The 19,963-nt window shown below is 36.3% G+C and overlaps 1 protein-coding gene and 1 long non-coding RNA gene across 3 annotated transcripts in view; one reads left to right on the forward strand and one right to left on the reverse strand.

Moving 5' to 3' along the window:
- Window positions 1-19,963, forward strand: part of LOC143646773 (uncharacterized) — a 125,839-nt gene that overhangs the window by 10,782 nt on the left and 95,094 nt on the right. The window lies entirely within an intron of this gene.
- On the reverse strand, window positions 1,030-19,753 carry LOC143645886 (membrane-spanning 4-domains subfamily A member 12-like). The gene is made up of 7 exons (XM_077114996.1): window positions 19,702-19,753; window positions 15,211-15,521; window positions 11,958-12,095; window positions 11,303-11,359; window positions 7,311-7,427; window positions 2,871-2,981; window positions 1,030-1,389 (listed from the first exon to the last, which is right to left on the reverse strand). Exons 2-7 carry the CDS (start codon window positions 15,469-15,471, stop codon window positions 1,282-1,284), a joined length of 792 nt encoding a protein of 263 aa, XP_076971111.1. The 5' UTR covers window positions 15,472-15,521; window positions 19,702-19,753; the 3' UTR covers window positions 1,030-1,281.

Consider the following 19,963-nt stretch of genomic DNA (forward strand, 5'->3'; position numbering starts at 1 on the left):
TTAAATAATACTTTAAAAAAGGTCCTAAGCTTTCTTGCCCCTCTGGCTCTTTTTTCATCCCTTTCTAGCAAAACCTTAACCCTGGACGAAATCAATTCTGAGACCACACCTGAACAGCTGAGCCCTGCTGTAGCACTTTGTTCCCACTATACATTTGGGACCACCCCTTCAACTTCCTTTAGTACAGATTGGCAAGCCTCCTCTGTTTCTATGATCAGCTTATTCTCCATTTCCATGACTTTCCCATATCCCATTCTATTTAATATTCTAATTCTAGCAATGCCCCATATTCCCCGCCACCTTGAGTATGATCTCCCTTCCACTTTGACAGGGATGTCAGAAGCCCCCGTATTGGAACCTCCTCATGTGCTTGCTACTATTACTTCATGCCTATCAATAGCTGCACTGATAACTTGGTTCTTCCCTTTTGTTACATATGTAAACCACCCTTCTTCATTACTTAGACCAAGCTCTCCATCTGTACTTTTGATCTCTTGAAGCTTATACTGTCAATCATCCCTTCTCTCTAATATATTAAACATCTTCCTCTCACCTGGATTCTTCCTGTTGGCTTTTAAGCATGCACATTTCTTCCAGGTTGGAAAGAAAGCAAAAAAAAAAAAAAAAAAAAAAACCACAAAAAAAAAACAACAAAAAACCAAAAAAGCAACAAAATAAATATCTCTCAGTGTACCATCTTTGTCTTGCTATAGCCCCATCATAAAGGAGTTTAATGAATGTGAAAATATGTTATAAACAGGAGAGCTTTATAGATAGACAAAAGGCAAGAGGTTTGATGATATTAGTTAACCTACTGATGTGTTTGCCCCAAGGGCAATTGGGCATTTGCTCTGTGAACAGAAAGGAGGAGAGGATGAATAAAGGAACTTCAGTGATTTGGACTCCCTGCAAATCATCATTAAAAGAATTTTATCAGTGTGCTTCACAATGTTTTGTTAGACCTACAATAGTATTACTAATGGAAAACTAAAATGAACTTTAAAAAAAATTTAAAAACTTGATGCTCCTAATAGTATTTTATTGAGGAAAAAAAAAAACGTGAGCAGGAAATATTCTAACTTTAAGATGCTGCAGGGTCATTTTTCAGTCTTCTGGTTCTTCCCATTTGCAAGTGCTTTGAGAAGTAACATCCAGGAGCTAGTTTCATCAAACACAGACTTTGCAGATTAGCCATCATCGTGGACCACAGAAGCTAGCTTTATAAGATGTTTCTGCAGAGTAGTTTTACCGCATGAGATCAGACTGATGTTCCTTTTTCTTTTAATATTTAAGGTCATAAACTGGCTGGCCAACATTTCTGGGAGGAGTTGAGGAAGATGCTGGGATTAAGGGATTGGTTACGTACATAGTTGGAATAACCTGGATAGACTAGAAAGAATGAATGAAAAACAAGCAATGTTACGAAATGAAGAAAACAATTCATTTATAATGGCATGTAAAGGAATAAAATATCTAGGATTAAATTTACCCAAGGATGAGGAAGAATTGTACAATGAAAATTACAAAACATTGCTTAAAGAAATTGAAGCGGGCCTAAATAGGTAAAACGACATCTCGTGTGCATTGACCAAAAGACAGTATTATTAATGTATCAGCACTACCCAGAGTAATTTACAGGTTCAAACTTACAGCAGCCTTTTTTGAAGAAATGAAAATCCAATAATACATTCTTATGGAATCACAAGGAGTACTAAATCACCAAAAACACTTTTGAAAAAGAAGAACAAAGTTGGAGGTCTCACACTTCCTAATTTCAGGACTACTACAATGCCACCAGTAACCAAAACTATGTGGTACTGGCATAAAAATACATATATATATATATTTATCAATTGAAAAGAATTGAGAGTCCATAAAAATCCGTGGTCAACTGATTTTTTTTATTTTTAACTTTTTAAATGGTATATATGTATATATGTATGTGTGTGTGTGTGTGTGTGTGTGTGTGTGTGTGTGTGTATATGTAACATATATACAAGGGAAAGAAATAAAAAATCAATAGTTTTCAAAGCGTTCTTCAACAAGTAGTTACAGGACAGATCCCGGAGTTTGTCATGGGCTACCACACGAGCCTCATATTTTTCCTTCTGGCTGCTCCATAATATAGGAGGCTAGAGGGCTTAAATATTTTTTTATCATCATAATCGACTTTTTTTCCTTCTTTTTTTGTGAAAAAAATAACCTATATACAAAACTATAAATTTCAAAGTACAGCACCCAATTAGTTGTAGAACATATTTCAGAGTTTGACATGGGTTACAATTCCACAATTTTAGGTTTTTACTTGTAGGTGTTCTAAAATATTGAAGACTAAAAGAGATATCAGTTTAATGAATCATTAAGTTCATTGAACCAAGGTTCAATGGTTGAATCTTGAAAGCATTATACTAAGTGAAATAAGCTAGAAACAAAAGGACTACTATTGTATGATTCCATTTATATGAAATATCTAGAATAAGCAATTCATTGTGAGAAAAGTAGAGTTTATTGGGGAATGGTGGTGGTGGATAAGGAGTTATTGTTTAATGAGTTTCTGTTTTGGGTGATGAAAAAGTTTAGTAATGGATGGTGGTAAATGCTAGTTCATTGTAAAATGCAATTAATGCCACTGAATTGTATACCCAAAATGTTTAAAATGGCAAAATTTATGATACCTGTGTCAACACAATAAAAAATAAATAAGAAACGAGCAATATTGTTACTGTAGTCTTGTTTGGTACATCTTGGTCACATCAGAGTCAAGGACAAAGTGTGCTCCAGCAAGTCCACGGTGAAATTTAGCAAACATTTAAGTATGTTTTTATCCAACACGTATTCAGATTATTTTACAGAGAAGAGACCCAACTTACCCTGTTGATGTTGACATTTGCCTCATTGGCAAAATGGGCTGTAGTACAAGTTATACAGAGCTCCAAGAGAGAGAAGATTGCCAGCATGGCTGAAATTCCTTTCCCAGAAATCTGAAACCAGAAATAAGCATCTTGGAATTTTGGCTACTCGGGAGGGCCTCACAAGGCTTCAAAAAGTCATTAAGTCATCAAATGGGCTATTGTTTATACTCATCTAATTCCATGGTTGATTACTCTATCATTGTGGATGAGTACTTAAGGGGAATGTGAATTTATTTTGGATTTTCAAAAACTGCTTTTTTGTGCAAGCAGGCATTTTTATACAGAAACATAAAGGAGGTAGGTTTTTTCTTTGTGTTGGATTTCTTGTCTTTATAAAAATTTTACATGGATATTAAAAAATCAAGCAATGTAGAAAAGAAAACAATAAATTATCTCAAGTGCCATCACCCTGAAATAACTAACATTAACATTTGATGTCTGTTATTCTAGATCTCTATGTGTAGGTCTTGTACCCCTGCCACTTTGCTGAATTCATTTATTATCTAACAGTTTTTTTTATGTGTGTGTGGATTTCTGGTTTCCTATATATTAGATTGTGTTGTCTGCACATAGAAATGTTTCTTGCTTTCCAATTTGGATACCTTTTATATCCTTTTCTTGCCTAATTTGTCTGGCAAAAACTTCTAGTACAATATTGAGCTACAATTATGAAAGCAGGAATCTTTGTCTTATTTCTGTTCTTATTGGAAAGATTTAAGTCCTTCACCACTGAGTACAATGTTAGCTATGGGTTATTTTCATGGTAAGAATGTTCCCTTCTGTTCCTCCTTATTTGAGTGCTGTTATCAGGAAAGGGTGCTGGATTTTGTTGAATGCCTTTTCTGCATCTATTGAGAAAATCATGTGTTTTTTCCCCTTCATTTGATCTATGTATTGTATTAAATTGATATTCATATGTTGAGCCACCCTTTCACTTATGGGACGAATCTTGCATGTATAATTTTTCTATGTATGCCATTGGGTTCTGTTTGCTAGTATTTTAAAAGCATTTTTGCATCTATATTGATAAGAGAAATTGGTCTGTACTTTTCTTTTCTTGTGATGTTTTTTGCAAGCTTTCGTGTCAGAGTAATGCTGGCCTTACACAATAAATCATGAAAAGGCCTTTCCATTTGGATTCTTTGGAAGTGTTTGAGAAGGATGGGTATGAATTCTTCTTTAAATTTCTTGATAGAATTCACCAGTGAAGCCATCTGGTCCGGAACTTTTCTTTGTTGGAAGGTTTTTGATTATTGATTCAATCTCTGTACTTGTTATATGTTTGTTCATGTTTTCTATTTCTTCTTGAGTCAGCTTGGGTAATTGATGTATTTTTAGTTATTTTTCCGTTTCTTCTAGATTCTGTAATTTGTTGGCATACAATTTTTCATGATATTATCTTATAATCTTCTTTATTACTGTAAGGTCAATGATATCAGCATTTCCTTTCTGATTTTAGTTATTTGCAATCTAGTTGAATATTTGTCAATTTTATCAATTTTTGTAAACAACCAACTTTTTGCTTTATTCTTTCAATTTATTTTCTGTTCTTTGTTTCATTTATCTCCATTCTGATATTATTTCCTCTTTTATGCTAACTTTGGGTTAACTATGTTCTTGTTTTACTTGTTCCTCAGATGTAAATTAGGTTATCAATTTGAGTTCTCTCCTCTTTTTAAATATAGGCATCATAGCTGTAAATATCTCTGCAAGTACTGCCTTTGTTGTATCCCATAAGTTTTGGTAAGTTGTGTCTTTGTTTTCATTTGTCTCTAAGTCTTCTTTAATTTCTTCTTCTTTTTTTTTTAACCCATTGGTTGTTTGAGAGTGTGCTGTTCAATTTCCACATATTTGTAAATTTTCCATTCTTTTACTATGATTGTTTTCTTTTTATTCCATTTTGGTCAGAAGTTACTTTTTATTATTTTGATATTTTTATTTAGAATTCTTTTGTGCCCTAACGTATGATCTATCCTAGACAACTGATCATGTGCACAAAAGATTGTTGTTGGGTGAAGTGTTCTATATATGTCAGTTAGATCTAGTTGGTTTACAGTGCTTTTCTGGTCCTCTATTTCCTTACTGATCTTCTGTTTACAAGTTCTGTCCACTGTGGAAAGTGGTGTACTAAAATCCCCAACTGTTAGTGTAGAAATGTTTATTTTTCCCTTTAGTTCTTTGAGTATCTGCTTCATGTGTCTTGGTGCTGTGCTTTTAGGAGCATATAAGTTTATAATTAAATCCTTTTGTTAAATTGACCCTTTATTGATATATATCTTTCTTTGTCTCTTGAAACAGTTTTTGACTTAAAGTCTATTTTGTTTGATATTAGTATAGCCATCCCATTTTCTACTGATCACACTATTTGCATGAAATAATATTTCTGTGCATTCACTTTCAATCAAATTCTTCTGTGTGTCTAATGTGGGTCTCCTGTAAATAGCATATTGATGGGTCATGCTTCTTTATACATTCGGTCAATCTTAGCCTTTCGACCGGAATGTTTAATCCATTTGTATTGAAGGAAATTATTGAAGGGCAGGATTTACTACTGCTGTTTTGGTAATTGTTTTGGGTTGGTCTTATACATTTTTGTCCCTCCTTTCCTCCATTACTCCTGTCCCTTTTGTTACGACCTTTGGAATGAGTCATTTGAATCACTTATCCATTCCTTTTCTGGAACTTTAAAAATATTTTCTTTGTGATCGCTGTGGTTATTGCATTTAAGATACTAAATCTATTACAATTTATGTTTGCATTGATTCCAATATGACTTCAGTAGCTTACACTACACAGCACCTTTATCTTTCCATCCATCCCTTTTATGTTCTTTATGCCAAAAATTACATCTTTGTGCATTGTGTGTGTAGTCATAAAGATTACACTTGTGTTCTATGCATTTGAATTTTCAGTCTTATTATAAGCAAAACACAGCATTGCAAATTAAAAATGAAATAATGCTGCCATATATATCTACCCCTATTGTTATTTACACTGGAGATCTTTATTTTTTTCTTCCAACATTAAGATGCTGTCTGTTGCCCTTTTCTTTCAACATGGAAGACTCTCTTTAGCATTTTATTTAAGCAGAACTAGTGGTAATGAACTCCTCAGTTTTTGTTTGTACAGAAATGACTTAATTTCTCTTTCATTTTTGAGGGACTTTACATAACAGAGTATGTTATTCTCTGGTAACAATTTTTTTTCCAGTGTTTTAAATATGTCCACCCACTGCCTTCCGATCTCTGTAATTTCTCTTGAGAATTCAGATGATAATCTTATTAAGGATCTCTTACTTGCAACCTTTTACTTCTCTCTTGCTGTTTTTAAGATTTTGTCATTGTCCTTGTTGGACTGTTTGATGATAATGTGCCATTGTAAATCTGTTTGGGTTCATTCTGCTTGGAATTTGATAAACTTAGATTGGTTTATCAATTTTCAAAATCTTCAGGTCTGAAAAGGTTTCTGCCATTATTTCTTCAATTTTTTTTTTTTTTTTTTTTTTGCCTTTTCTCTCTTACTTCTTCTGGGACTCCCATATACATATATTGGTATGCTTGATGGTGTTCCACAGATTCCTTAGGTTCAGTTTATTTTTTTCATTCTGTTCCTTAACTTGGATGATTTCAGTTCTTTTGTCCCTTTTAGTTCATTGATCCTTTCTTCTGTCTCCTCGACTCTACTCTTGAACCCCTCTGTTGAATTTTTTACTGCAGTTATTGTACCTTTGAATTCCAGAATTTCCATTTTGTTCATCTTTATGATTTCTTTCTCCTTATCGAAATTATCATTTTATTTATTGCTTTCCCAATTTTCTTTAGTTGTTTGTTCCTCTCCCCCTTGCTATCTGCATTCTGGCCCCAGACCATCTGTTTCCTCCTGAGATACTGGTCACAGACAATGCACCGCCCATTAATGATAATGATTGGATGATTCTATTTTAAGAATGTAGGCATGTTCATTTTGTAATTTCTTCATTCTTTGGGTTTCACTAATAAAAACCAAACATCCTTGTACCTGTCATTTTCCCCTCATTCCATTGTAACTCCAAAATAAAAAAGCTACTTAACAATTTGGCAGTCTTAATTAAATAGAATTTAAAATTTGGGAAATAATTTCTGGGTATTATTAGGGGTCTTGGAAGCCTGCACAAAACCCTATCATTTCTGTGTTTAACAGTAGCATGGGCCAAGAAAGGGCAACCTTTCCACCCTAGGCCATCTGTAGAGGTAACTCTCACTTTATTCTATAGTTTCATAGACTAAATGACTGGGGTGGGGCTGGAGTAGAAGCAGAGATTTTCCACTAGAACTGCTGTATAGTAGTAAGAGATAAAAAATAGAATCACTCCATTAGAGTGGAAAGAGAGGAGGCTTCTGTAGATTATAGGATGCTTACCACTGCCCAGAAGTCTTGGCCAGCTACCCCATTGATGCTCATGTCCAGCAGCAATAGGATCACTCCAATGAAGGCGAAGATAGCACTAACAATATTCATTGCCAGGCTGCCTTTTATCTAATGGAGACAACAGGAAAAATAAATCATATATAAGATAAGTGAAATCAAATGAAATAAGAATCAAAGCTAATGATTCTTAATCCTTGAAAGTTTGAAAAAAGTTGAAGTCAAAATGGTCTTGTTTTTTTTTTTTCATCTGCTCTTCTGAGTAGCTGCCATGAAACTACTTTGCAATTTTTTTGCCCCCCCCCCCCTTTTTTGGGCCCATTTTTAAATTGGGTTGTTTGTCCTTTTGTTGTTGAGTTGAAGAATTTCTTTATATATTCTGGATACGAAACCATTATCTGATATGTGGTTTCCAACTGTTGTCTCCCATTGCATAAGCTACCTTTCTACTTTCCTGACAAAGTTCTTTGATGCACAAAAGTTTTTAATTTTTGAGGAGATACCAATAATCTGTTTCTTTTTCAAATGTTCATGCTTTAGGTGTAGATTTAGGAAATAACCTCCTATTATAAGATTTATAAGATATTTCCCTATATTTCCTTCTAAAAGTTTTATGGTCTTAGCTCTGACATTTAGGTCTTTGATCCATTTTGAGTTAATGTTTGTAAAGTGTGTGAGATATGGATCCTCTTTCATTCTTTTGCATATGGGTGTCCAGTTCTCCAAGCACCATTTATTGAAGAAGCTGCTCTATCCCAGGTGGGTTGGCTTGACAGCCTTATCAAAGATCAATTTTCCATAGATGAGAGGGTCTATTTCTGAACTCAATTAAATTCCACTGGTTAGTATATCTATCTTTATGCTGTTTTGACCACTGTTGCTTTGTAATATATTTTAAAGTCAGGTAGTGTGAGACCTCCTACTTCATTTTTCTTTCTCAATATATTTTTAGCTATTTGGGATACGCTTCCCTTCCACATAAATTTGCTAATTGGTTTTTCTACTTTTGCAAAGTAAGTTTTTGGGATTTTAATTGGTATTGCATTGAATCTATAAATGGATTTGGGTGGAATTGACATCTTAACTATATTTAGTCTTCCAATTCATAAACATGGTATGACCTTCCATTTATTTAGGTCTTCCATGATTTCTTTTAGCAATTTCTTGTAGTTTTCTGTGTATAGGTCTTTTGTATCCTTCGTTAAATTTATTCCTAAATATTTGAGTATTTTAGTTGCTGTTGTAAATGGAATTTTTTTTCTTGAGTTCCTCCTCAGATTGCTCATCACTAGTGTATAGAATAGTATTCATCACTATTGATTTTTGGGTATTGATTTTTATTTTAATCATGAAGCATCTTTATTAGTAGAACAAGATCCCTAGGGGACATGCTAGATAATTCATATTGGCAAACTTATTCAATGAAAATCATGAGAGATAATTTATTCATAGAACATTTGTTGTATTTGAAACTCTTATGGTCATAAATGAAAGAAAACCTAAGTAAGCACTCATTTCCAGGTAGTGTTAACATTTTTCCACTGAGGAGGCAACCTTCTGAAGGTAAAATAGGTAAACTCTCAGCTGGCTTTCACATCAGAAAACTCAGACTAGAAAATAGTACAATTGTAGGTACCCAATTCAGCAAAGAATCCAGAATTTTGAAAAAGCCTTATGATTGAAAATATGTAGTTAAGCAATGTAGGATTGTGAAATCATCTAAGGATATTGAATGAAGAATTTTGTAAGAATGTGAAATGAGATTCAGCTCAACAGATTAGTAATCACACATATGGAAGCAACAAAAGGTGTTGCTGAAAAATCTGAGTTGGCAAAGTGTGGTGACAGTGGGCATCCCTGTCTTGTTCTTGATCTTAGAGGATAAATTTTCAATCTTTCCCCATTGAGGATGGTGTTCATATATTCCCTTTATTATGTTAAAGAAGTTCCCTTCTATTCCTTCCTTTGAAGTATTTTCTTCAAGAAAGGATGTTGAATTTTGTCAAATGCCTTTTCTGCATCAATCAAGATGATCATGTGGTTTTTCTGTTTTGATTTATTGATATGGTATATTAATTGATTTTCTTGGGTTGAACCAGCCTTGCATATGGAAAATATCTCACTTGGTCATGTGTATGATTCTTTTAAGGTGCTGTTGAATTCAGTTTTCAAATTTTGTTGAAGATTTTTGCATCTATGTTCATTAAAGAGATTGGTCTGTGATTTTCTTTTCTTACTGTATCTTTGTCTGGCTTTGGTTTTAGGATGATTTTGGCCTTTCACTACTCTGCATTTTGGATTATTGATCATAATCCAAAGTAGAAGCTCATCTATAATACTTGTTTAAAATAGCCCTGTACACAATAACAACTATACTCCTTTTTTTCAAAAGTGATAAAATAGCAACCATATTTTTAAGGAGCATTTTTCTGAGATAAGCACTGTGCTAAATTATTTAAATACATTATCTCATTTACCTCTTATAGCTTCCACAGGGAGGTTAGTACCATAGCATCCAGTTTCATAAATGGGAAAGGACATACCTGCAGATTTTTTTGCCGGTCAATTTAGGAATTAGTGAAAACCCTGAAATCTTTCCAGGAACCGGGTCAGAGCCCCAGATTTAGGAGGAGGCACTCTTCAGGCCTTTGTGGGTAGGTGCACAAAACTCTCCCCAATTTCCACAGAAAGATTTTGACATATACCAGAATAATTGTGGAACTCAGGTCTCTGGGGACTTCCTAGGGATGGCACAGGTAGGGTTCTTTATAATATGTTACTTCTTCCAGATGTTATCCAGGATGCTGAGGGGCTCTAAAAAGCTCCTAGAAAAATTGATTTAGCTATGGTTTCAGTCGCTGTCTTTTCCAAATGGACAAATTCTGTGATTGGACAACCTCAGTTACAGGGAAGAATCCGCAAATGATGCAGAATAAGGATATTTTATTTTGTTTATGGATTACAGTGGGAGTGGTTAATCATGATTAGCCAGATTCTATTTTCTTTTCTTTTTCTTTTTTTGGGAGAGCCTGAGCAACACGACTCTATGTTCCCATTATCCCATTCTTTCCTCTTTTGCTGGATTAAGTAGAAAAATAGTCTTGAAACCACCTCTGCTTTAGTCGGCTCTAGTTGTTGATGGATCATTTTCTTTCTCCTGGTTCAGAAATAGACCAGGAAATTGCAGAAGGTGGGGTTCTATAACTGAGAATTTTAAGCCCTGCCTCAGTGATTATTTTATTAGTTCCTACATGCCGAGCTAAGTGTTTTTAATGGTGATTTAAATATTGTAAAACCATAACTCAATCTAAATAAGCATAGGAGATAGACAGAAATAGAAGCATAAAAATGCACGACAGAGGGGGTGTAATAGTAGCTCAGTGGTAGAATTCTAGCCTGCCAGGCAGGAGACCCCAGTTCGATTCCCAGTCCCTGTACTTCCCAAACAAACAAATGAAATAAACAAACAAAAATTCAACAAATGGTGCTGCAAGAATGGGATACTCACATGAAAAAAAAGAAAAGAAATGTGACCCTGCCATACAGCATACAAAAAAAAAAAAAGTGGACTTAGAAAATACAAGGCAGGACTGAGAAATGGCAAATCAACAGTGGAGACTTTATTACTGAAGTGTCAATAGATATTTGCTTCCTGGATCTTGGTTTCTTCTGTGGCATTTTCCTAATACGATGTGACCCCAGTGAACCAGGGATCCTCTAGGTAAAAGTTTACACAGCCTTTATCTTTACTAGTTCTCACCCTTGTGTGTTAAAGTCAGAATGTGGAGCTCTGCGACTTCTGAGTGGCAAATTGTATGGTACTTTCTCACCCTCCAGCAAACACACTGTGAGGGAGACTGACAAATGCTTTGGGAAAAATGCTCCCACTTTTATTTTCTGAATCCACCCTCTCAACTTTCCTCCTCTGATGAAAAGATTAAAGTGATCTATATAGGGATTTTAAAAGCAGAAACATTCTAACTTACCAGACAAGGTGAAAACTCTTTAGACATCATTACAGAGAGAGAGCCAGAGGAAATGAACTGTAGAAATAGACAAATTTATTTGTGACATTGTAGGTTCTCTGTCCCTGAGAACTTCCTTTTGTAAGAGAGGCTGGTCTGTTCATGTTCGTTTAGTTTCCCTCTCAAAAATTCTTATACTTCTTAATTTTCTGGAGTCACTCACAGGAATATGTCCTTAACATCATCTTTATTTTTTCTCCCTAGATTTTGCATATATAAAGAACTCTTATACGTATGTAAGCCTGCTTATTATTCTGATGATTTGTAAGCTTTCTGCTCAATCTTGTCTCCTGATCAATAGTGTATTTTTCAATCATTTTTCCAATCACGTCCTTCTACTATCCACCCAACACATACAATATTTCCATCTAAAAATGGGAACTAAAATTTTGTCTTGCTAATTACTTTAACAGAGTAAACTTTAGTGTAGGGGTTTAAATTACAAGTTAAAATGGGAACAAAAACTCTCCTTTATGTATGTCCCATGGAGTTATTATTTCTTTAAATTCTCCAGGCTGATCAGGTGCTGGGTTATCAAGGAATGGGTTGTGCATAGATTTGGGAATTTCTGTGCTTTTTAAACTGGGATAGAGAGATGTTATAACAATCTACTTACGGAGATGCCACCCCAGAACGGATGTCCGCCAATCAAAGCAAAGGAGGCAAAACCCTGAATGTGTTCATAATCGATGGTCATTAAACCCAAAACAATGCCGAAGCCAATGTGTGTCAATCCAATTATGATCTGGATGGCCTGAACAAAGAAAACAGTTTAAAAATTGCTTTTTCAGGATCTGTGAAACATTACTGATATTGCTACTATTGCTTTTTATTTATTGTCAACCATGCTCAAGATTCATGGGTGTCATTTAGGCATGCCTCCGGAGCGAGAGGTAGACCACTAAGATTTTGACATATATAAGAATAACTGGGTGACCAAGGCCTTGTTTGAGGTATTTGGAGAGGCTTGGTAGCAGTGGCCCAGGGAGAGCTCTTTGGGAAGTGCTATTACTTTAGCCCACATTTAGAAACCCCTGGCAACCTTTAAAAGACTCTTGGAAAAAAATGCTTTTGCTGTGACTTCGGTGGCTGTGTCTTCCCAACGCACCATTCTCTGCTTGGACAACCCCAGTTATATAAGGAAAAGATTAACGAAGAAAATAAAGCGTTTATTGGATATTAACTGATGCTGTTCTAAGCACTTTCCATTTATTATTTCCTATAATCCTCCCAACAACAGAGGCAGAGAAATGAGGTGTCCTAGGTTATACAATTACTAAGAGGCAGAGCAGGAAATTGAATGCAGAAAATCGACTCCAGAATCCATGTCCTGAGTTCCACTCAACCCCACACACTTCCTCCCTTGAGCCTTGATTACACCAGTCCAAAGAAGCTACCATTTACTATGTGAATTTCTGATGCAACATATGACGTAAATCACACACCTTATTAAATGGTTTTGTACTCATTTATATTGTTCTTTTATTATTGCAGGTCACAAGTTTTTTATCAGCAAATGGAGACAATCCCCCAAACAGGGGATGCCCTTTTTTACTTCTTTGTACTCTTTACTGCACTTTCCTTAGTCCTAAATAAACATGCATTTGTGAGAAATAACTGTTGTTAAATTGGACTGAAGGTCAGTTGTATATTTAGAACTTGTTTCTTCTAAAGTTTATGTCTTATCTCTAGGAAGACTGTAAACTTGTTAATGGTGAATGCTGTGTTTATTACTTCGGCAAATAGCTGCTGAATATATTTAAATTGGATTAAAGTTAGAAAAAAAATTTAATATGGATCAGAGGTTAATACTGACTTTTTTTGAATAGTGAAGTTCCTTGAGACTCTGATAAAAGCTATGAGCCTTCTCATCTAAAAAAAAAATGTCTTTACATAGCCATACATACAGATACCACACCTTTGCACATAATTTCAGAGGGGTCATGGGCCTCCTTTAGCCAACTGATGGATCTCAGTTGAAGAATTCCTGCATTAGACATTAATATATTTGGTTTTTCAGCTTTTTAAATTCAGCTTTTTACCAAAGCAGCAGTTCAATCATCTGGGGGCCAATGCCTCATCCTTGTCATCATCTTGAGGGAGATTAGATTTCTAGATTAACATTGATCTTCTTTTTTTCCTAGGATAGCCCTGGCTGAACCATGTATTGGTCAAAATTGTCTATAGATCAGAATGAGTCATTTGGATGTATAATTTGGTTTGTAATTTTGGCCACAGAACAATTTTAAGTCCCAAGTCGATTGGTGCAGATGCCCCATGCCCTGAAACCCAAAGAGACCTGTTGTAGTGGTGACTGAGGGCTGCTAATGGCACAGATTTGCAGTCTTCAGGGAGAGGAAGTAGCTTCTGCCTTCTGGAGCTCGTAAAGAGCAAAGTTGCACTTACTGTTTTCAAATACTTGAATTGCTTGCCTCTTCGGCCCCAGTCGAAATACACTAAAGGTTCCCCATTCCACTCAAAATACAAGCCACAGCCTGCATTCTCCAGGCCCATCCCTTCTGCTCTCCTTCCATCTCCTCCCTCCCTCCCTCATTCTGTTCTACTTTATTGGCCTCCTCCCAATTCTTCAAACACATCAAGTGATATTCATCTAAGGGCCTTTATCATGGACACTCCTTCCTCCTGGAAATTCTTTCCCCTGATACGTGCTTCCTTCATATCTTTGTCCAAATGTCACTTTTTAAAGGACAACTTAAAATTATTACCCGCTCACTGCTTGGTACTTGTTTCCTCTCTGTTTTACACTTCAATTCCTTCCATACCATTTATCACCTTCTAACACACTCAGCAATTTACCTGTTTATTTATGTTTATAGTTCAGCTCCCCCCACTAGGCTGTAAATTTCATGAGGGCAAGTGTCTGTTTTAGTCACTGTGATACTTCCAAGACCTGAGTGGGTATCCTGTTTGAGGTGCTAGTATGTCCCATTTACTTTTCTTATCTGGCAGGAAGTAGATCTGTCTGAAATACTTTTTCACCTAGATGATTGAAAGGCTGCCTCTTTGCCCAAAGAGCTTGGATCTGACTGCTGGAGGGAAACCGATGCCCATTTTTGCCTTCCTAAAGCTTTAAAACTTGAAGTAGATAATAAGATGGTTAGAAGAGTGCCTGGTACCTAATGGACGCTCAAAGTAGTTTACCAGATGCTCAACAGAGAAGTGAGAGGTTTAGTATAATTTAGTGGGGTTGGTGGTATGAACGAGGTACCTGGAAATCACAGTCAAGAGATTAATAATTCAGCCTAGGCACATGGGGTTTTCACTTACAGGTAGGGCATATTTCACAACACCTACAGACACAAGATTATAGTTGATCAAAGTGTCCTTTGATAAGTCAGTGACAGTTAAGTCATAACATGTCCAAGGGTCCTGGGGTGAGAGGCACAGCAGATGGTGGGTCTCTCATTCTTTCATACCCATCTTTCCCCAGACTTTCCGTTTTAGTTCCATCCCCTTTTGAGGCAGCCATCACTGATCACTTGAGTGTGACTTTAGCTGTATACAAATACTAGGCACATAACCTCAATTCTCAAGAGACAGAATTTAGGCCTAAAATGTCCTTTGCAGAAGCGAGATCAAAGTTAGAAGTAGTGGTACTCCCATAATGTCAATATTTTTCCATTGTCCTGCTGGGAGGGGTCCTTTGTAATCCATTAGATTCTTTCCTTAATGTAAAATAAAATGAACTTAGGATCAAGCCTGTCTATAGACTAATGATTTCTATCTTAAAAGGTAGAGTGATTGGATAATATGTCATGCTGATCATTCATTTCCCCCCACCTATAATTTTTAAATACAACAAAACCTTGCGCTTGCAAAATTAAAGTTCTGGTAGTAAGTAGACTTACCCCCAATACCTTGACCTCTTCTCTGAAGTCTGTTGTTTGTATAGCTGAGTTTATCACTTGTAGATTTGCTTGGCCCTGCTGACCATTAGTGTTAATTCCTGAGGCAATGATGAAAGGAGGCTGACTGTCCATACTTTGTTTTATGGGGTTTATTAAACTCTCAGGTTGTTGGCGTCCAGGAACCATAGAGTCGCTTGATGAGTAAGGATCAGATGTGGTTTCAGGGTTTCCAGGGTAGATTGTTGGCTCAGATGATATCATTGTGCCCTAAATACTACAGACCAAACCGATACATTTATCTACAAAAGAAACTGAAGAAAACCTTGTCAAATGCCATTTGCAAGTGAGCAAATAATAACTAATGGGGTAATGACAGCTATTATAAACACGATTCTCATTTGACTTTGCAATGTTCTATGGTTTGAGGAAGTGGGGGAGGGGAAATAAGGATACATTTATCTTCTGATTCCTTTTTGATTTTGTGTAGTTTTAATATCTGTCTTTCCCTCATTTCATTGCATCTGAAGGATAGCAGAAGGAAGGAAGGTAGGCAAAATAATGGTCCTCACAAAGACATGCGTGCCCTGATCCCTGGAGCCTGTGAATGTTCTAGTTTACACAGCAAAGGGGAATTAAGGTTGCAGGTGGAAATAAGGTTCTTGATCAGTTGACCTTAAAATAAGGATATTACCCTATTCAAACAGAATCTCTGGAATTACAAATGTCCTTAAAAGTGGAGGGAAGAGGAAGAAAAAGAGAATCAAGAGAATCAGGAAAAGAGAATGAGAGTGCATTGCTGGCTTTGGAGATGGAGGAAGGGGACCATGAGCCAAGGATATGTGGGCAATTCTAAAAGCTGGAAAAAGCAAGGAAAAGGATTCTTTCCTACACCTTCCAGAAAGGAACCCTGCTGTTCTTGTTGGCACTTTGACCTTAGCCCAGTGAGACTGATGTTAGACTTCTGACCTACAGAACTGTCACATAATACATTTGTGTTGTTTTAGGGAATTAAGTTCATGGTAGTTTGTTATAACATTAAATAGAAAATCAAACACAGGGGCCAAGAATAGAACTGAATGGCAATCAAGGCAGTCCAAGATTTAAAATGATTTTTTAGTAACTGGAAAAGTAGATGATTCACATATGGCCCATTAAGTTGAATTTTTTGTTCTTTGAGAAAAGTCCTCTTGAGATTCCCTAAAATTAGGGCATCTCGGGATGCTCTCAGGTTTCCCATGGCTAAGGAAAAGTGTTTTGGAAATAAGCTAGCACAACTAGATGAGGGAAGAAATCACTATTGACCCTTGCCAAAATCATGACACCTAAAAAGCTCACCTCCCGTGTCCCAGATTCTCTTTCTGAGACCTTCTCCCCAAACCATTTTCTTGTACTTTATGGATATCAAGAAAGTATGAGCTATGAGCCCCTCACCCTCAGAATAAAGTCTGAATGGTACATTTCACCACTGGCATTTTAACAAGGCATCCTTTTTGTACTGGGAGATTTACCTTGCTTATGATAGAGAATTCTGAAATTTCAGGGTTGGAGAGTCTTTCCAGTCATCCTGTCTGATTCCTCTTAGTTTACCAGTTAGAAACTGAAGCTCAGACAGGTTAAATGATTCGCTCAAGGTTACATAGAATATGTGTAGTGGAGCCAGGAAGAGAAAATTGGGCTCTTTGACTGTTGGTCCAGAGTTCCCCTACTAAAACCAAACTACTTCATTGTGGATGCTTGCAGAGGTGGTTTTCCAGGCTAGCTTTGGAGATGGGGAATTGACTATGCACCTACAACAACCCAAAGACAAAACTACTGCCTTCTGCTGCTGTGCCGAGGACATTGTAAACCAGACTGACTTTTTAGTGATTCAAAAACTAAGCCAGCAAGGCCTCTTCTCAGTGAGCCTCGGGTAGGCTGCCCAGAGAGCTAACATTTACTAAACACTTACTCTGTGCCCAGCAGAGGCTGTGCATTGTCATGGGTGGGAACACGGATTCTGGGTTGGAATCCTGGCTCTGACACCAGCTATGCTTTGGAAAATTTGTTAACCTCTCTTTGCCTTAGTTTCTTGTGTGTAAAATGTGGATAATGAGTTCTTTCCTTACACAGTTGCTTTGAGTACTTAAGAATCATTCCATGCAAATGTCTTAGAATTGTACCTTTTACATAATAACGCTATAAGTGTATGTGAAACATTATCTCTCTTAGGCTTTGCAAAACCCATGAGGTAGGTTCTATTATTATTCCCATTTCATAGATGAGAAAACTGAATCTAGAACCTGCATTCATAAGCACTGCTCTAAGCTACCCAAATGCTAGCAACCACTGAGAAAAGGTTGAAAACTCAACAGGAAGGGGACTCAGAAACCACTGATTATCAAGGGATTACCTTTTCAAAATGGAAAAAAAAAATTAAGGCACAAAAGGTTATTTTAAACAAAGAAATTTAAACAGTTCCATAGCTGTGATTCTTGAAGAACATGAGGTTGCAGCTCAAGGATCTGGTTTCCTTGGTCATTTATGCTCAAGCCTTGTTTTCTAATCCCCAGTCAGCTACTTCACTAACTCTGGGGCCTTTAGTAAATTACTTAACCTCCCTAAATCCTTGCTGGTCCCCATGTCTCAACTAGAATGAGACTAATGATGTCTCCCTTCAAAGACAGGTAGTGTGGAGATCAAATGATCGTAGTTCCCATGAAACCTTTGGAACAGTGTCTGGCGTATGGCAAGGGCTCAATAAAAGATAGCTGTCACTTTATTATTAGAGCCCAAAGCCTCCTTTCCCAATTTAAGCTGTGGATGTGGTCATATGGTAAGCTTATAGCAAGGATTGAATTTTAAAAGGTCAAGGCAAAGAGTGAGTAGATAAGAGGTGAGGGTTTGGGGTACAGTAATTAACCAGAACAAAAATTTCCTGGAGTTTTTTTTTTTTTAAAGTATACAGTTAAACCCCATGTTTCTGCATATATCTGATCTCATTATCCCTTCTTTTACTGTTGATCTTGGGAATTTTTTTTTTTTTGTCCCAAATTTGATAAGAGAAACCTAAGTCTTCACTGATTTATCGACAGTTTCTGATTTCGTATCTACTCTTTAGTTTCTGGGCTAAAGTATTTGAGCTTCATATAGACTCTTCATTATTAATATCTCTATAGAGACAGTGGCTGGTCCCAGAATGAGTATTTACTGGGTTATGTTCTGATTTTTTTTTTTGCATGGGCAGGCACCAGGAAGTGAACCTGGGTCTCCAGCATGGCAGGCGAGAACTCTGCCACTGAGCCACTGTGGCCTGCCCCTGATTTTTTTTTTTTTAAAAGGAATAAAGAGTCCAGCCAATTTCAATCCTTCTAATTTATACTAAAAACGACTTATTCTATAAACAGTCTTGCTGGTTGCACAGTTGGTAAAAAGGGAGGGAAAAATACTGGGGGAAATAACTAAGTGAAATGAAGATATTCCTGGAAATGATAACAAGAAAAAAGAACCCAGTGAATAGACTCTCTTTGTAGACTCTTTCCATTGACCTAGCACAATTTTTCTCTTGGGTATTGCAAAATAATTATCAGTAGTTATCTTTCTTTCTAAAAGCTAGAGCAACTGCAATCATTTTTAAGTACAAGGAACACATTGCAAAGTAAAAGGTTTGATGAGATCAAAAGGATACGGCTATGGTAATAAGACAGGAGCTCATAATTTGCCTTTTGTTTAGTTGATTTCAAATACAAAAGGGAATCATTTACATTTACAAATGTAATCATTTACATTTGCTAGCTTCTTTCCATCTTACTTCCACATTAATCTGATTTTTAATATCATTGGGTGTTGCTGACCATGTTTCATGACCGTGGTGAAACAAAATGGTGGGTCATTTCGACAGTATTACTCATAGGTAGAGATGTTTTAATGGGCTTACTCAGTGCATTGACAGGTATGCAGGTATATAGCTTTCCACAAATAAACATGCTGACCTGGTGATAATGTGTGATTTTCACCACCTTTGCTTCTTATCAGAAAGAGGCACCTTGATTAAAATTTATTACAAAACCAACTCCTTATAGGGCTTTCTGTGAAAGTCGTGTGGTAGCTACATTATCATCAAATGCTTACAGCAGAACATTGCCTCCTCCTTGTTGATTGATGTTCATGGAAATGACAAACATCTGAACCTACCATGTTATCTCTCTTAGCATTTAGCTATTGATATTTTTTCTTGCAGTACCTTTTGCCTGTTAACGGTGCACTTCCTCTTTCCTTTCTCTCCTGTTATTTTTATTTTATTGCTCTCCTGTTTCAATTCTCTCCTCTTTCCTTTCTTCTTGGTTTTGCTTTCCCTCACTTATCTACTGATCTCAACGTATAGTCAAGAATTGGCTTCACTCTCCAGATAAGAGAACAGAATGTAGCAGAGAACCTGCACAGATAGAGCAGCCCCACTATTTATGCACATTCATTTGGGTGAAGAGATAGGTAGAGATGTTTTAATGGACTTACTCTGTTCCTTTGGCACCTCTGCGTCCCCTCTGCCTCTGCTTCAAGCTCTGTGTTGGTTTCAGATTTTATAAGTACATTTTACTTCCTCATTTCAAGCCAACCTGTCAACTGTTTTATATAGTCCAAAGTTCTTTTATCATGGGCTATCTTCCACCACAAATGGATATATAATCCTGTTTATAAATTTTAGAATACACTGTGCTTCCTCTCCTTTGTACTGGGCAGATTTATGTCATCCAAGCAGCAGAAAAGAAGGTTGAAG

Source organism: Tamandua tetradactyla, chromosome 9 (assembly GCF_023851605.1).
Source record: "Tamandua tetradactyla isolate mTamTet1 chromosome 9, mTamTet1.pri, whole genome shotgun sequence".
Lineage (NCBI taxonomy): Eukaryota > Metazoa > Chordata > Mammalia > Pilosa > Myrmecophagidae > Tamandua > Tamandua tetradactyla.